Genomic DNA, 16,580 nt, shown 5'->3' with positions numbered 1-16,580 from the left:
GTGGCTGGTGGGAAAGACTCCTGATCAGCCATGCTTGATGCAGTGTGGCGCGCCAAAAGGTATAAGCCTCTGGCAACAATCACTACCTATTCCAGGAATAACTAGCTATGGAAACAGACAAAGGTCTGCCTTAGTGCATCACCAGGTGCAGAAAAAGAATTGGAATCTCATAGAAGAGCAGGGGAGTTGCTCCCAGCGTCCAGGGCATTATTTATCTCTCAATACCAGCAAAACATTTTATTTAACAATTATAACATTGCTGTTTGTGTGAACTTACTGTTATATCACGTTTGGGTGGCACGGGTGGTTAGTATCGCTGTCTCAGTGCCAGGATTTTGATTTCAATTCTGGCCTTGGGTGACTGCGGGGAGGTTGCAAGTTCTCCCTGTGTCTGTGTGGGTTTTCTCCAGGTGCTCCAGTTTCCTCCCACAGTCCAAAGATGTGCTGATTAGGTTGATTGGCCGTGCTATATTGCCCCTTAGTGTCAGGGAATTAGCAGGGTAAATATGTGGGGTTATGGGGAAAGGGCCTGGGCGGGATTGTTGTTGGTAGAGGAAGAATGGGCCAGATGGCTCCTTTTTCGCTGTAGAGATTCTGTGTTCTAATTTCTATGTTAACATTGACAACACTTCAGAACTTTTTTGTAAAAAATGCTTTGAGATGTCGTGTGATCATGCAAGGTACTATACAAGTGAAAATGTTTCTTTATACTTTTTAATAAAATGATCTTAAAAGTAATCCCAATTTTTCTTGTTTCAAATGTACAGCCCAAGAAGTTCAAGTTAAATTACGCAACCTATGGAAAAAAACCAGATGCAGGGTACGTATTATTTTGTCCATTTCAACTTTTTCTTTACTTCTCCATAATTCCATTTGCACAGAGTTTCATCAGTTGCAAGAGCAGGTGAGCTGGGAGATAGCACTCTTTAATGAGAAAAAGCAATTCTAATAATACAAATCCATAAAATTCCAGTTCAAATTATTGTAAAATGACAACTCTTTAAAAATTTGTAGTTGAGTTATGCAGATGTCTAACATAATGGCAGTTTTGTTAAAATAATTTAAAAACATTTTCACAGGATTTCAGTGTCATCGACTTGGCCAACTTATTACTCATTCCTAATTGCCCTTGAGAAGGTGATTGTGCACTACCTGCTTCAACTGTTGTAGCCCATGTGGTGTAGATACACCCATAGTGTTGTAGGAAAGGGAGTTCCAGGATTTTGACCTAGTGACAGTGAAGGAATGGTGATACAGTTTCAAGTCAAGATAGTGTGGCTTGGAGGGAAACTTGGTGGTGGTGGTGGTGGTGGTGTTCCCATGCATTTGCTGTCCTTGTCCTTCTAGAAAGCAAAGGTCATGAGATTCGAAGGAGCCTTGATAAGTTGTTGCAGTGCATCTTGTAGATTGTATGCACTGTTGCCACTGTGCTTTGGTGGTGGAGGAAGCAAATGTTGAAAGTGGCAAATGGTGAGCCATCAATCGGGCTGCTTTGTCCGTGTAGTGTTGAGCTTCTTGAGCGTTGTTGCATCAGCACTATCTAGCTAAGTTGAAAGTATTCCATCATACTTTTGACTTGGATTTGTAGTGGAAGGCTCTGGGGAATCATGAGATGAGTCATGTGTGGCAGATTCCACTGCCTCTGACTGCTCTTGTACCTGCAGCATTTAGATGACTGGTTCAGTTTCTGGTCAGTAGTAACCCCAAGATATTGATGGTGGGGGATTCAGTGCAAGTGACTTCATTGAATGTCATGGGGAGATTATTGGATTCTCTCCTGTTGGAGGTAGTCATCACTTGGTAGTTATGTGGCATGAATGTTACTTGCCTTTATTAGTCCAAGTCTGACTGTGGTGATACTATCCATTCAGTAAAATATTTCATCAAATATACTAACAAGCATGACACTCCCTCAACCAGCCTCTCACGTTTTATAATTTGTAGACTTGCATTATGTACTTTATTGTATAATTTTATTAAATTATTTAATTTGTAAAGTTGGGCAGCACAGTGGTTAGCACTGTTGCCTCACGGTGCCAGGAACCCGGGTTCAATTCTGGCCTTGAGTGACTCTCTGTGTGGAGTCTGCATGTTTTCCCCATGCCTGCGTGGGTTTCCTCCAAGTGCTCCAGTTTCCTCTCTCAGTCTGAAAAATGTGCAGGTTGGGTGGATTGGCATCCTAAATTGCCCCTTAGTATCAGGGGATTAAAAGGGTAAATGTGTGGGGTTGTGGGGATAGAGTCTCGGTGGATATGTGGTCGGTGCAGACTTGATGGGTTGAATGGCCTCCTTCTGCATTGTAGGGATTCTATGAATTATATGGAACTATGTAAAGCATTACACAATATACAAACTGTAAAGTAACACTATACAGGATACAAGCTATAGACTAACATTTCATATTTTTTTGGAGAGGCTAGAAGAACATGTTAGTCGTGCTGTGCTGGCTGTCAGTGATATTAAGCTGTTATGTAGGAACAGAATGGAAACTACAGCTGTCTTTATTATATAAATTAAAGTTAAGTTTCTACATGTGACGAGCACTCATTGGATGATTAGTTGTACACCTAAAGAGACATATTAGTCTGAAAATGCTTGATTGTGTCTGATCTTGGAAGCTAAGAAGACCCGGACCGCCTTCCGTGCCCGTTGGGCACTGCAGGGGCTGAGGTGCGTTATAGACCCCGATAATCACATTTTGATTTGACTCGTCTTCAGTTTCCTTTGTACTTTTTGTTTCCATTCGGGCCGTACCCCCTCCTTTTGGGGAGCCGCTCCCTTTTTCTTTGTCCAGACGTAATTTAAGTTTGTTTACTTGGTTCGACCCGCAAGAACAAGAAGACCTGGACCTGGGATGGGAGACTGTCAAGGAATACTGGGTGTATTAGCCTTTCCCTCTCCACTCACTGCTGGTTGGTCAAGATGGTCAACATACCATACCAATAACCTGGAGGACATACAGCAAGAAATGCCATAAGCATCAGCACGACGCAGTTACCCAGTACAAAAAAAGGGAAAGGAATTTCTTATACACACATTGTAAGGGTTTTATGACAGAAAGCAGAATGGTTAAGGTGCCACACAAAACCTATATTTCAGAAAAAGGCGAAGACCAAAAAAAATTATGCTGAGACTGGAATGTGTGGAATGCAACTATCAATCAAAGATGATGCTGGCCATCAAGAGAGGCAAGCACTCTCAATTGGGGGGAGATTGGCAGTCCAAAGATGTGTGGGTTAGGTTGATTGGCCATGCTAAATTGACACTTAGTGTCCAGGGATGCGAAGGTTACAGGGATTAGTGGGTATAATATGTAGGGATATGGGGGTAGGGCCTGGGTGGGATTGTGTTTGGTGCAGACTCGATGGGCCAAAGAGCCTTTTTCTGCACTGTAGGGTTCTATTCTATGAGATAAGGAGAGGAAGGGCCAAGTTGTCCAGTTCCAAGTTGCATTTTTTTAAAAAATTTGATTAATTTTACTGTGAATCAGTTTTCCAAAAAAAAGGAGAGAGACATGGGTCATTCGACTTGATTGCCTGCCTCTCTTCTGTAGTTAGGTATTTCTGGAGAGGGAGAGCATTCACTGATTTTCTTGAAACCTTCCACAACCTTCTAGGCCCTGGATGATAGGAGCTGGGGTGCATCATCATGAAAATTTCAAAGTTTCTTTTCAAGTTTTTGTTTTGGTTATACTGGTTAATAGTGCCCTTTTCAATTGGGGGAATTTAATTGGTGTGTGGCTGTCAAAAATGGGTATGAAGAGGCACTATTGACACAGTTGTAGAGTTTGGAGGTTATGTGAGTAAATCTAAAATTTCTTGCAGGCCTAGCACAAAAATTAAATTTTTGCATTGTAAAATGCTCTGTATCCATTGTGCACCTGTCTCTTTTATTCCAAGAGCTCTGACTTTGCTTACAACTCTGTGATAAGAACATAAGAAATAGGAGCAGGAGTAGGCCATCTGGCCCTTCGAGCCTGCCCCACCACTCAACAAGATCATGGCTGATCTGTCATGGCTCAGTTCTACATTCCCGCCCTCTCCCCATAACCCTTAATCCCCTCTCTTATCAAAAACCCATCAACCCGCGTCTTAAACATATTTAGTGAGGCAGCCTCCACCACTTCAACGGGCAGAGAATTCCAGAGATTCACCACCCTTTGAGTGAAGCATTTGCCAGTTCCTGGCCCATTCGCCCAGCCTATCTAGATCCTTCTGCAGACCCTCCGCGCAATTTGCCGTTCCACCAATCTTGGTGTCATCAGCAAATTTCGACACCATACACTCGGTTCCCTCCTCCAGATCATCTATATAAATGGTAAATAGCTGAGGCCCCAGATGAGGCACTTTTGGAAATTCCTTTTGGAAATCCATGTACACTACAACCCTTACCCTCATCAACCTCTCTGCTACCTCATTAGAAAACTCCAGCAAGCTACTTAATACAATTTGCCCATAACAAATCACTGCTGGCTTTCCTTAATTAAGCTACATTTAATTACTGAGGTTAAACTAATCGACCTTAAGTTGCTGAGCTTATCTGTACACTCCTTCTTGAAAAAATTGTAACATTTGCAATTCTTCAATCCTTGGCACCACCAGAGATGAAGGAAGACTGAAAATGGTCAGGTTCTTTATATAATTTACACTCTCACTTCCTTCATTACGCTTATACTTATCTGGCCCAGGTGCCTCTCTAACCTTGAGTACAGAGAGCCTATCTGATAGATCCTCCTTCTTAAGTTAAATCCTTTAAGTTTAGAAACTACCTCCTCTTTGACTGTGACCTGTGCTGCATCATCTCCTTGGTAAAGACAGGTGCAAAGTATTAATTTAATATGTCAGCCATTCCCCTTGCCCCCATGTGTAAATCTCCTTTAAGTTTCCAACTGGCCCTCCTCCAGTTATCACTGTTTTATTGTTTATGTGCCTGCAGAAGGCTCTTGTACTCTTTTATATTAGCAGCCAGCGTCTTCCTGTACTCTCTTTGCTTCTGTTATATCCTTTTCAATTCCATTCTGAACCTATATTCAAACTGGTCTCAATTGTATGGTCTGCTTGACATCTGTATAAGCATACTATTTCTGCTTCATCTTAATTTCTGCATGCGATTTTATGGCCTTACTTGTCCCAAAAGCATAAAATCTCACCCAAGGTCAATGGACTTTCCCAATGTACACATCTCACCTGCTCCAATTCCCGTGGCGAGTGGGGTGGTAAAATTCTGGCCTCAGTCTCTTTTTCTTCCTAAATATTGTTTGTCCAACATTTTCCCCTTTATGGGACTATACCTTGACTCTCCTTGAACTATCTCATTTTTAGCTGCAGTTTTGCTAGTTAACCTTTGATTCCAAGTTGTCTAGACCAGATTGATTCCTACCCAATTGAAGATGGCATTCCATAGGTCCATAGAAAAGTTACAGCACAGAAGGAGGCCATTCAGCCCTTCTTGACCATGCCAACCTGAGAACATCCAGGTGTCCTTTCTAATCCCACCTTCCTGTGCCTGCCCATTGCCTTGTAGCTTACAGTACTTAAGGTGCAGATTGAGGTACTTTTTAAAAGACAGAAAATGCTGGAAAATCTCAGCAGGTCTGACAGCATCTGCAGAGATAGAATAGAGCCAACATTTCGTGTCAGGGTCATCTTGACTTGAAACGTTGGCTTTATTCTTTCTCCAAAGACACTGACAGAACAGCTGAGATTTTCCAGCATTTTCTGTTTTTCAGATTCCAGCAGCTGCAGTATTTTGCTTTTTAAAAGAGCATAGGGTCTCTACCTCCACCACCAACTTAGGCAGTGAATTCCAGACACCCACCATCCTTGCATAAAAATGTTCTTCCTCATGCCCCCTCTACAGATTCTGCCACTTCTTTTGAATCTATGTCCCCTAGTTCTAAAATTCTCTACGAAGGGAAACAATTTTATCTGGTCCATACTATCTCTTCCCCTCATAATTTTGTACACCTCTATCAAGTCACCCCTCAGACTTCTTTGTTCCAAGCAAAATAACTCCAACTTGCTCATCAGTTAAATATTCTTACTGTGGTTTGCTTCTTGTCCTTTTCCATTATCTAATGATACAATGATCACCAACCCCCTAAGTGTTGCCCTGCTGACTCGCAATCCACTTGGCCCAATTCATTCCCAAGAAGCAAATCTAGAAATGTTTCCTTCCTCATTAGACTGGAAATATGCAACCATAGAGGATTCTTCTGAATGAAGTCTCGGAGCCCGAGAAAGTGGCTGAGGCAGGTATAACAGCAACATATAAAAAGGACTTGGGTAATTACATGGATGGGAAGGATTTGAGGGATATGGGTCAAATGTGGGCAATTAGGACCAGCTGGGAGGGCACCATGGTCTGTAAAGACTGGTTGGGCCAAAGGACCTGTATCTGTGCTGTATTGCTGCATGACTGTATGCCCCTGTAACTCTTGAACTCTAACTTCTGGTTAACTGTTGTACTGACCCCCCCCCGCCTTCACTCCAAATGGGGTTTCACCCCCGACCCTCTACAGAAACCCTTGAAAATCCCCATACCCGCATATATCCCCTGACTACCTCACTATCCCCTCCTCGATTACCCCAACCCAAACCCTGCCTCCCTCCCAAAGCCGCAAAGAAAATTTCTCCGAGTGTCACTGCCTGTCTCCCCAGTCTCCCCAGCCTCCCCTGGCAATTGCCGTCTCCTTCCCAACATGAGGCACAGAAAGTTAGTATGCAGGTGCACTAAAATAAAGAACTAGGGGCTACTGTTTTTAAAATTAGGGGTGGTCTTTATAAGATAGAGATGAGAAGAATTTTTTTTCTGAGGGTTGTGCAACTTAGGAACCCTGCCTCAGAAGATGGAGAAAGTAGGTTCCCTGAACGTTTTTAAGGTCACAGTCGACAGACTCTTGGTAAGATGTCTGTGTGGAGTTTGCATGTTCTATCCTTTGCATGCATTTCCTCTGAGAGCTCCGGTTTCTCCCACACTCCAAAGATATGCAGATTAGGTTTATTGGTCATTCTAAATTGCCTCTTAATTACAACGGGACTAGCAGGGTAAATGCAGGATTACAGGTTAGGGCCTGGGTGGGATTGTTGTCAGTACTGGCCTGATGGACCAAATGGCCTCCTTCTGTAACATAGGGATTCTATGATTCTAAGAGTATCGAAGGTTATTGGGGGTAGATGGGGAATGTGGAACTCAATGCACACCAATCAGCCATGATCTTATGGAATGATGGAGCAGGCTCGAGCAGCTGAATAGCCTACTTCTGCTCCTATTTAGTATGTTTGTATGTTGCCCATCTCCTTGTGCACCATTCCACTCGTCTAAACCCCATCCGGCAACTGCCCTCCCCATCCACCAACTGCTCAACCAAACCCCTGACTGCCCTTCCCACCATCCATCTGTACCCTATGTCCCATTGCCTTCCACCCATCTCCCCTATCATAGAAAATAGAACATAGAACATAGAACATTACAGCGCAGAACAGGCCCTTCGGCCCACGATGTTGCGCCGACCAGTTACAAAAACAATGACCCACTAGCCTATACCAATCCCTTTTCGTCCATAAACTATAAACTATAAACATAAACTATCCTCGACCTTCCACTGATCATCCACCTACTAACCACCCAATTCAACCCTGCAATCCTACACGCTTGCCCTACTCTGTAGAAGGATCACTTAGAGCCAAAATGTTAACTCTCTTTCTCTCCACAGATGTTGCCAGACCTGCTGAATTTACAGCTTGAAGTCATAGAATCATAGAATACCTACAGTGCAGAAAAAGACCATTGTGCCCATCAACTTGCACCGACAACAATCCCACCCAGGCCCTATCCCCATAATCTGACATATTTACCTTGCTAATATCCCTGACACCAAGGGACAATTCAATATTGATAAAGCTAACCTACACATCTTTGAACTGCAGGAGGAAACCTGAGCAGCTTGAGGAACCCCACACAGACAAGGGAAGAACGTGCAAACTCCACACAGTCATCCCAGGCCAGAATTGAATCTGGGTCCCTGGCGCTGTTATGCAGCAGTGCTAACCATTGTGGTATCGTGCTGCCCTTTGGCCTTCGGGCATATGTGATAACGGTGAAAATTATAACTGGTCTCCGTTAGCGGAGACTGAGTACATTGGTCATACCTGGGGCTTAAAGGCCATTGAAGCCCCCAGGTGGTCATGGGCACAGCTGCATGGTGCCTATCAGGCAGTACCCATCATTGGGGCGCATCTGGCACACTGGACACCTTGGCAGTTACCACTGGACATCCTGGCATTGTCAGCTGGATACCACCAGTGTGTCAGGGGCAATGCTAAGGAGCAGGGCTATGACAAGGGGACATACAAGTAGATCAATCTGAAGGGCCCCAATGCTGGCAACCCTTTTTGGGGAGGGGATGGGGGCCATGCCACCAATGGTGGGGTGGTGGTGGGGACTCCCATTGCACTGTGAGATCAGGGTACCTGAGTGCTCTGAACCTGGGTTCACTGGTGTGCTTAGTCTCCCCAGCCTCCCTGTAAACTTCCAGCTCGCCAAAAAAATGACTTTGTTGGAGGTTTGCAGTGCGGAGCGCGCTTGAGAGACACAATGAAGCTACAACTGAAATGGAACAGAAGACATTCTAATGTCATTCCTGAATCACTTGTAGTTAATTTAAATACCTCTGGCAATGAAGACTCCTGGGGAGCCCCACAAGGATTTTACTTTTCCTTTGTACCCCACTAATAGTTATACCGAAGTGAAAAACAGAAAACAAAAACCTCAAACTTTATGTACGTATTGGTTTGAACCTTGCATTTAACATTCATATATTAGTGTTTTTTTAATAAGATGTTTATAGTTAAACTTTATAGAAACTTTTAAAGTCAATGTTTGGAATTTATTGCTTTTGTCACCTTTGACTAAAATCGCATTTTCGTTGTAACTACATCTTATCTAACAGCCAAGAATATTCAATATTTGTGGGTGATCTTTCTTCTGAAGTTGATGATTTTCATCTGTATGATTACTTTGTGAAAAAATATCCATCTTGTAGAGGTGGAAAAGTGGTGACCGACACATCTGGGAACTCAAGGTATTGTAACTGCTTTGTGATATCAATGGTTAAAAGTTGAGTACACTTTTACAGAGCTCTGAGCAGGAAAGAAATCTTACCAAACTGCAATTACCAATGTAATTTATATGTTTTAGCATTAACCACTGAAATTTAGTTATAACTTAATGCCCATCTTGTCATGTGCTATGAAACAGCCCTTATTTTTTATAAACCACATTGGCGAATGAAAATCATGCCATATGTTGAATAAGAACATTCTTTCTGTCCCAGCTAGGATTAACAAGGACATCAAATACTTGGACTGATGATACCTCAGATGTAACGTAATAACTCTAAATTATGTGGTTCAAACTATTTACAATCTGTTGATTCAAGCCAGTTCATTCCATGAGGTGTGCTACAATGTAAATGGTTCTTTGGTCTTTTTCTTTTATTAGAGGTTTTGGGTTTGTCAGGTTTTCTGATGAAGTAGAACAGAAAAAAGCTTTGGAAGAATGTCAGAACAGCAAAGGATTAGGAGGAAAACCCATCCGAATAAGTATAGCAGTGCCAAAAAGGTAAGTTGTATATCCTGGCGTGTGAAGATACCTTTTTGTAAATATTTGAGATGAGCATTAGGGCTTCAACTATTTACATCTTATCAATGACTTGGATGAAGGTACCAGGTATATGGTTATTGATGTAGGAAAGTTAGCTGTGAAGAGAACCTAAGGAGTCTGAAAACAAATATAGATAAATTAAGTGAGTGGGAAAAGAATTGGCAGAAGAGTATACTCTGGGAACATGTGAACTTGTCCATTTTTGCAAAAAGAATGGAAAAGCAACACATTCCTTAAACAAAGTGATAGTGCAGAACTCTGCAGTACAGAAGGATCATAGAATCCTACAGTGCAGAAGGAGGTCATTTGGCCCTTCAAGTCTGCACAGTCCACAATCCCTCCTGGCCCATAATTGGCATTTATGCTGCCAATCCCCCGACACAAAGTGGCAATTTAGCATGACCAATCAACGTAATGTGCACATCTTTGGACTGTACGACGAAACCAGAGCACCCGGAGGAAAGCCGGTGCCAACATGGGGAGAATGTGCAAACTCCACACAGACAGTGACCCAAGCTGGGATTCGAACCCAGGTCCCTGGCGCTGTACGTGAATGACAAAGTTAGTTTTCAAGTACAGCAAGTGATTAGAAAGGTAAATGCAATGTTGGTGTTTATTGGAAGGGGAATGGAATATAAAAAATTTGCTAAATTGTCAGGACATTGTTGAGACCACATGCTAGAATATTGTGTATATTTAGGGCGGCATGGTGGCACAGTGGCTAGCATTGCTGCCTCACAGTGCCAGGGATCCTGATTCGATTCCTGGCTTGGATCACTGTCTATGTGGAGGTCGCATGTCCTCCCTATGTCTGCGTGGATTTCCTCCCATAGCCCAAAGATGTGCGGGTTAGGTAGATTGGCCATGCTAAATTGACCCTAGTTTCAGGGGATTAACAGGATAAATTTGTAGGGTTACGGGATAGAGTCAGATTGTTCTGGTGCAGGCTCATTGGACAAATGGCCTGAAGAGATTCTAATTTTGTTTTTTATTTTAGAAAGGATGTAATCAAATTAGAAGCAGTTCAGAGAAGATTCATTTGACTGATTCATGGGGTGAAGGAGTTATCTTACGAGGATAGATTGGAACTGCATCTTTTGAATTTTAAAATAATATGATGATCTTATTGACACAGAATCCTAAGTGACTTGACAGGATGAATGCTGAAAGGATGTTTAACCTTGTGAGTGGGACTAGAACTAAGGGACATCATCTGAAACTAAAGGGTCTCCAATTTAAGAATGCAATGAAGAAACAATTTTTCTGAGTCTACTTAACTTGTTACATTCTGTTCCCTGGAGAGTGGTAGAGGCAGGTACATTAAATATTTTGAAGGAAGAGGTAGATTGATCCTTCAGTAACAAGGAAGTCAAAGGGTATCAGGGCAGGCAGACAGGTGGAATTGTGGCCACTATCAGATCAGTTATGATCTTGTCAAATGGCAGAGTTGGCTTGAATGGCCGACTCCTGCTTTTAAATCATATGTTTGTAAGAAAGAGCTAAGCAGATTTTGGTGAACAAATGGGATTGCGATTTTTAAAAAATGCACCTGCATCACCGGTGACCAGGATAATTTTAAGCTCTAAGCTTTATAGCTTTATTTCAAATGTTTATTTGCAGTGGGCTTCTCTCAATCAGAAATCTTTTATTTTCTACCTTAAAAATGGGCAGTGGGACACAGGAGATGAAAGGAATAGATAAGTGAAAACTTTTTTTTACAAAGGGAAAAAACAGAATAAGGAACTGTTGTAGTAAAAAATTTAACCAATCTCTGGTCACAGGAGTTGTACTAGAGAACTGAGATGTCAATACACAATTGCAGTGTTTGAAAGAACAGGTGAAACATAATTCTGGGAAATAAAAGTTGAGAATCAAGATTATATTTTACAGATGTATATTTTGAGGATGACACTGAAAAAAAAATCAGTGTTTGAAAATTAACCCCTTGAGTGCAAGCAAATGAATAATTTCCAAACCATTTTGGTTTATGAAAGATTGTGAAATAGGTTATAATTTGAATGAACAGTAATAACTAATAAATATTGAATGCCAGATATAAGGGCACAATATTAATAGATTTTATGGTAGTATTGTGTCAGAATGCAGAACATTCAACTCTAGGATGTGTTGTGGCACAGTGATAGCATCCCTATCTCTGGCCCTGAAGCTCCAGGTTCAAATCTGTTGTGTGTTCAAACATTTGAACAAAAATTGTGGGAATACTTAGCAGCCCAGGCAGCGTCTACAGAGAAAGAGTTAACCCGAAAGTTTATGACATTTGATTGTGTTCAAATTGTCTTCCTAGTGTTTAAATGGGTGGCACAGTTGCTAATGCTGCTGCCTCGTAGAGCCAGGGACCTCGGTTTGATTCAAGCCTTGACTGAAAATCTGTGTGGCATTTGCACATTGTCCCTGTATCTGTGTGGGTTTCCTCCAGGTGCTCCGGTTTCTTCCCACAGTCTAAAGATGTGCAGGTTAGGTGGCTTGGCTAGGATCAATGCTTAGGTTACAGGGATAGGGCAGGAAAGTTGGCCTCGGTAGAATCCTCTTTTGGAGGCCCAGTACAGACTCGTTATGCTGAATGGCCTCCTTCTTCACTGGAGGGATTCTATGGATTCCATCTGCATGACTTCGCTCCTTCTTATCCCTTGAAATTTCCTCCAGATCTACAATCCTTCAAGAGTTCAACCAACAATGGAATCTACCATATTAGAGTTTAATGATGACCAGTGAATATAATCCATGCTTCTAGTGGAACATTTAAATGGAAGTCCATGGTCAGTAACATCCTCAGACATGGAGAGAGAATGACCAATGAGCCAGATTCAGTTAGTAGCCTAACAGTGCATGAATATTTAATAACGATCAAAATGATCCAGCTCGGGCCATAAGACCCACTGACATAAGAGCAGCAGTCAACTTTTTGGTCCAATGAGTCTGCTCCACCAGTGATTGAGATCATGCCTGATCTAATATGATAACCCTCTAATCTGCTTTCTGGCCTTTTCCCCATAACCCTATGTTGTGGGGCTGTCACAAAGTTTTAAATATAGCAAGAAAAACAATCATTCCCCTCAAATAGCTAGACGAAGTCACGGAGTGGTTTCGAGATGATGTATTGACAAACTGCAGCGCTACAGAGCTCCAACTAAGTAATTCAGGCCAGTCAGAGTGCAGAATTCAGAAATACGCAAGAAATTATAGTTTCAAATTTGAATACAAGTAATTAGCATATAGGAGTTATTGGAACTCTTTGCCTCAGAGCACTATGGGTGCACTTAGACCACATGGATTGCGGCAGTTCAAGAAGAAGATTGCTATCTTTGAGGGCAATAAATACAGGCCTGACCAGCAATGCCCACATCCTATGAATGATTGATAATAACACAATTCCCACAGTGCTCAATGTGAATAAGGGACGTGCTGAATAGTTTTACTTAAATATTTACAACAGAGGTCAGCAAGCTGGGAATCCCAAGAAAATTAACATTAAGTTTGCCAATATTAATTGAAGTTAAATAACAGTAATGAAGAAAATAATAGCACTAAGGAATGGCAAGCTTACAGGACCAGATGTTCTCCAGCCAAGATTTTGGAGGACATTGCAAACAACCTAACTATAATCTTTCAAAGTTTTCTTTATTCAGGAACTGTTCCCCTTTTAGATTAGAAAATTGTGCATGTTACTTTTAAAAGAAAGATGAGAGGAAAACCAGGAAATCATATTTACTCTTAAGTAAATACATTTGTTGTCAGGAAATTACTAGTATCTATATTAGGAATGAAGTTAATAAACAGCTTAAACCTTTCCAGCTGATCAAAGAGAGGATTTATAAAGGGTAGGTCATACCTCTGATGGACCTGTGGCTTAAACAGGACAGGGATCTATGGATCTTATTTATGTGGCCATCCAAAGAGCAATTTATAAAGTTCATTATCAGCAGCTGTTGGCTGAAGTTGAGTTCCATGAATTGAATGCAAATGAGAGACTTAGCAATCGGATGCATGACAGGAGATATCCCACCCTTTATTTCAATTGGTGTGATGTGACTTGTAGTGTCTGACAAGGATTGGCTTTTTGACCTGAAATACTTATTAACTTATGAACTAAATACAAAGAGAACAGAGTACAAAGAACAAACAGGCCCTTCGGCCCTACAAGCCCACACCGCCCATTTTAACATTCAGTGAGTGCCTCATTCCAATCCTTCCTCTACCTACGACTTTTGTCTACACCTCTTGGAACCCATAGTAAGGGGTACAAATTTAGAGAATTATATGTGCGCCAGATTAAGGGAGGTCTAATTTAGGGACAATTTATGAACACCAATCAGCCTAAAAGCACGTTTTTGGGGCGTGGGAGGAAACCGGAGCACCTGGAGAAAACACACGCAAGCACGGGGAGAATGTGCAAACTCCCACAGACACCGACCCAGGTCCCTGTATCTGCACAGCAAACAGTGATAATCACTGAGCTGTTGTGTTGCCCATCAATTGGTCCAGTTTAAGCATACACTAATGACGTGAAGCACTAGGCAATATCCAAGAGCAGCCCTCGCACGACCCACCGCGTGTATGCCCCTTGTTGGCCAACAAGGTGGACCGACTCACCTGTGGATGTTTAAAAAAAAAAGAGACATCAATAAACATACACAGCCTATACAGATATTCACGGAAGTAGCTCCAATGTAAGAGACAGGTGAGCCATAAAATACAACTGACTTAGGTTGTAGGATAGAAAGCCAGATCCCAATTTTGCCAGTGATTTAGGATTGTAAACTTAAAGAAACATAGAAAATAGATGTAGGAGTAGGCCATTCAGCTCTTTAAACCTGCACCACCATTCAACATGATCATGATTGATCTTGCAGTTCAGTATCCCACTCCCGCTTTCTCTCCATACCCCTTGATTCCTTTAGCCACAAGGGCTCTGCTCAGCTCCCTCTTGAACGTATCTAACGAACTGGCCCCAACAGCTTGCTATGATAGAGAATTCCACCGTTCACAACTCTCTGATTGAAGAAATTCTCCCTCATCTCAGTCCTGAATGACTTTTTACCCTTATTCTTACTAGTCCTGTGCTTCCCTAACATCGGGAACGTTCTTCCCATATCTAGCCTGTCCAGTCCCGTCGGGATTTTATATGTTTCTATGAGCTTTCCGCTCAGTCTTCTTTCTTCTAAATTCCAATGAGTACAAGCCCAGTCGGTCCAGTCCCTTTTCATATGTTAGTCCTGCCATTCCAGGAATCAGTCTGGTGAACCTTTGCTGGACTCCTTCGCAAGCAAGAATGTCCTTCCTCAGACTAGGAGACCAAAATTGCGTACAATACTCCAGGTCGGGGCCTCACCAATGCTCTATATAACTGCAACAAGACATCCTTACTCCAATATTCAAATCCTCTTCCTACGAAGGCCAGCGTGCTGTTAGCTTTCCACCTGCTGTACCTGCATGCCAACCTTCAGTGACTGTTCCACCTTGTCACCCAGGTCATGTTGCACTTCCCCTTTTCCTAAATTGCCACCATTCAAATAATAATCTTCCTTCCTGTTTTTACCACGATAACCTCACATTGATCCACATTATATTGCATTTGCCAAGTATTTGTCCACTCAGCCAGCCTCCAAGTACCCTCCATCCTCTTAGCATCCTCCTCCCAGCACACACTGCCACCCAGCTTAGTGTCGTCTGCAAATTTGAAAATATTGCATTCAATTCCTTCATCCAAATCATGAATGTACATTGTGAATAGCTGGTGGCCCAGCACTTAAACCCTATGATACCCCACTAGTCACTGCCTGCCACGCTGAGAAGAACCCATTCCCACTCTCTGCTTCCTGTCTGCCAACCAGTTCTTTGCCAATGCATGTCTCATACCATCAAAGTTAGCTTCCGTCAAGTTTAGGGCCCTAGTCTCAGACTTAACTGTGTCACTCTCCATCTTAATGAAGAATTCTACCATATTATGGTCACTCTTTCTCAAATGATCTCGCACCATAAAGTTGCTAATTATTCACTTCTCATTACACAATACCCAGTCTAGGATGGCCTACTCTGCAGTTGGTTCCTCGACATATTGCGTGAGAAAATAATCCCTCACATTCCAAGAAATCCTCCTCCATCGCATTGCCAACAGTTCGGTAAGCCCAATCAATATGCAGATTGTAATCATCCATTATAACTGCAGTACCCTTACTGCACACATCTCTAATTTCCTACTTGATTAGGAGAGGCTGTTCGAGAGTAAATCCACATCAGGCATGTGGGAGTCTTTTAAGGAGCAGTTGATAGGGCTGCAGGACAGGCATGTGCCTGTAAAAGGAAGGATAGGAACGATAGGCTTGAGAGCTGTGGACAACCAGGGAAATTGAGGGTCTGATCAAAAAGAAATGAGAGGCATACCTTAGGTCCAGACAGCTAAAAACAGATGGAGCACTGGAGGAATACAGAGAAAGTAGGAAAGAACTCAAACAGGGAGTTAGAAGGGCAAAAAGGGGTCATGAAATGTCCTCGGCAGACAGGATTAAGGAGAATCCTAAGGCATTTTATTCATACACGAGGAACAAGAGAGTTGTCGGAAAAAAGTCGGACCTCTCGGTCAAAGGAGGGGAATTATGATTAGAGCCTAAGGAAGTAAGTGAGATCCTAAATGAGTACTTTGCATCAGTATTCACAAAGGAGAGGGATGTGTTGACTGGGAGTCTCTCAGAAGGATGTGTTGACCCGTTAGAGAAAATCTCAATTACAAGGGAGGAAGTGTTAGGTTTTCTAGGGAACATTAAGACAGACAAATCCCCAGGGCCTGATGGCATCTATCCTAGACTGCTCAGGGAGACGAGATGAAATTGCTGGGCCACTATCAGAAATCTTTGTCTCTTCACTGGACACAGGTGAAGTCATGATGTGGATATGCCGGC

General features: G+C 42.4%; 1 protein-coding gene across 2 annotated transcripts in view; it reads left to right on the top strand.

The window, feature by feature from the left end:
- LOC145353879 (tRNA selenocysteine 1-associated protein 1-like) overlaps positions 1-16,580 on the top strand; it is an 81,493-nt gene that overhangs the window by 10,487 nt on the left and 54,426 nt on the right. Inside the window, exons 4-6 of one of the 2 annotated variants that reach the window (XM_080204802.1) lie at positions 768-820; positions 8,951-9,082; positions 9,502-9,621. In XM_080204802.1, the coding sequence (XP_080060928.1) occupies positions 768-820; positions 8,951-9,082; positions 9,502-9,621 (305 nt within the window). The remainder of the gene's footprint in view (positions 1-767; positions 821-8,950; positions 9,083-9,501; positions 9,622-16,580) is intronic. The other variant, XM_080204813.1, reaches the window with a different exon arrangement.

This window comes from Carcharhinus amblyrhynchos, chromosome 2 (genome assembly GCF_965287045.1).
Source record: "Carcharhinus amblyrhynchos chromosome 2, sCarAmb.v2.hapA, whole genome shotgun sequence".
Lineage (NCBI taxonomy): Eukaryota > Metazoa > Chordata > Chondrichthyes > Carcharhiniformes > Carcharhinidae > Carcharhinus > Carcharhinus amblyrhynchos.
Note: the sequence above shows the minus strand (reverse complement) of the source record. Positions and strands in the feature narration are given on the sequence as shown.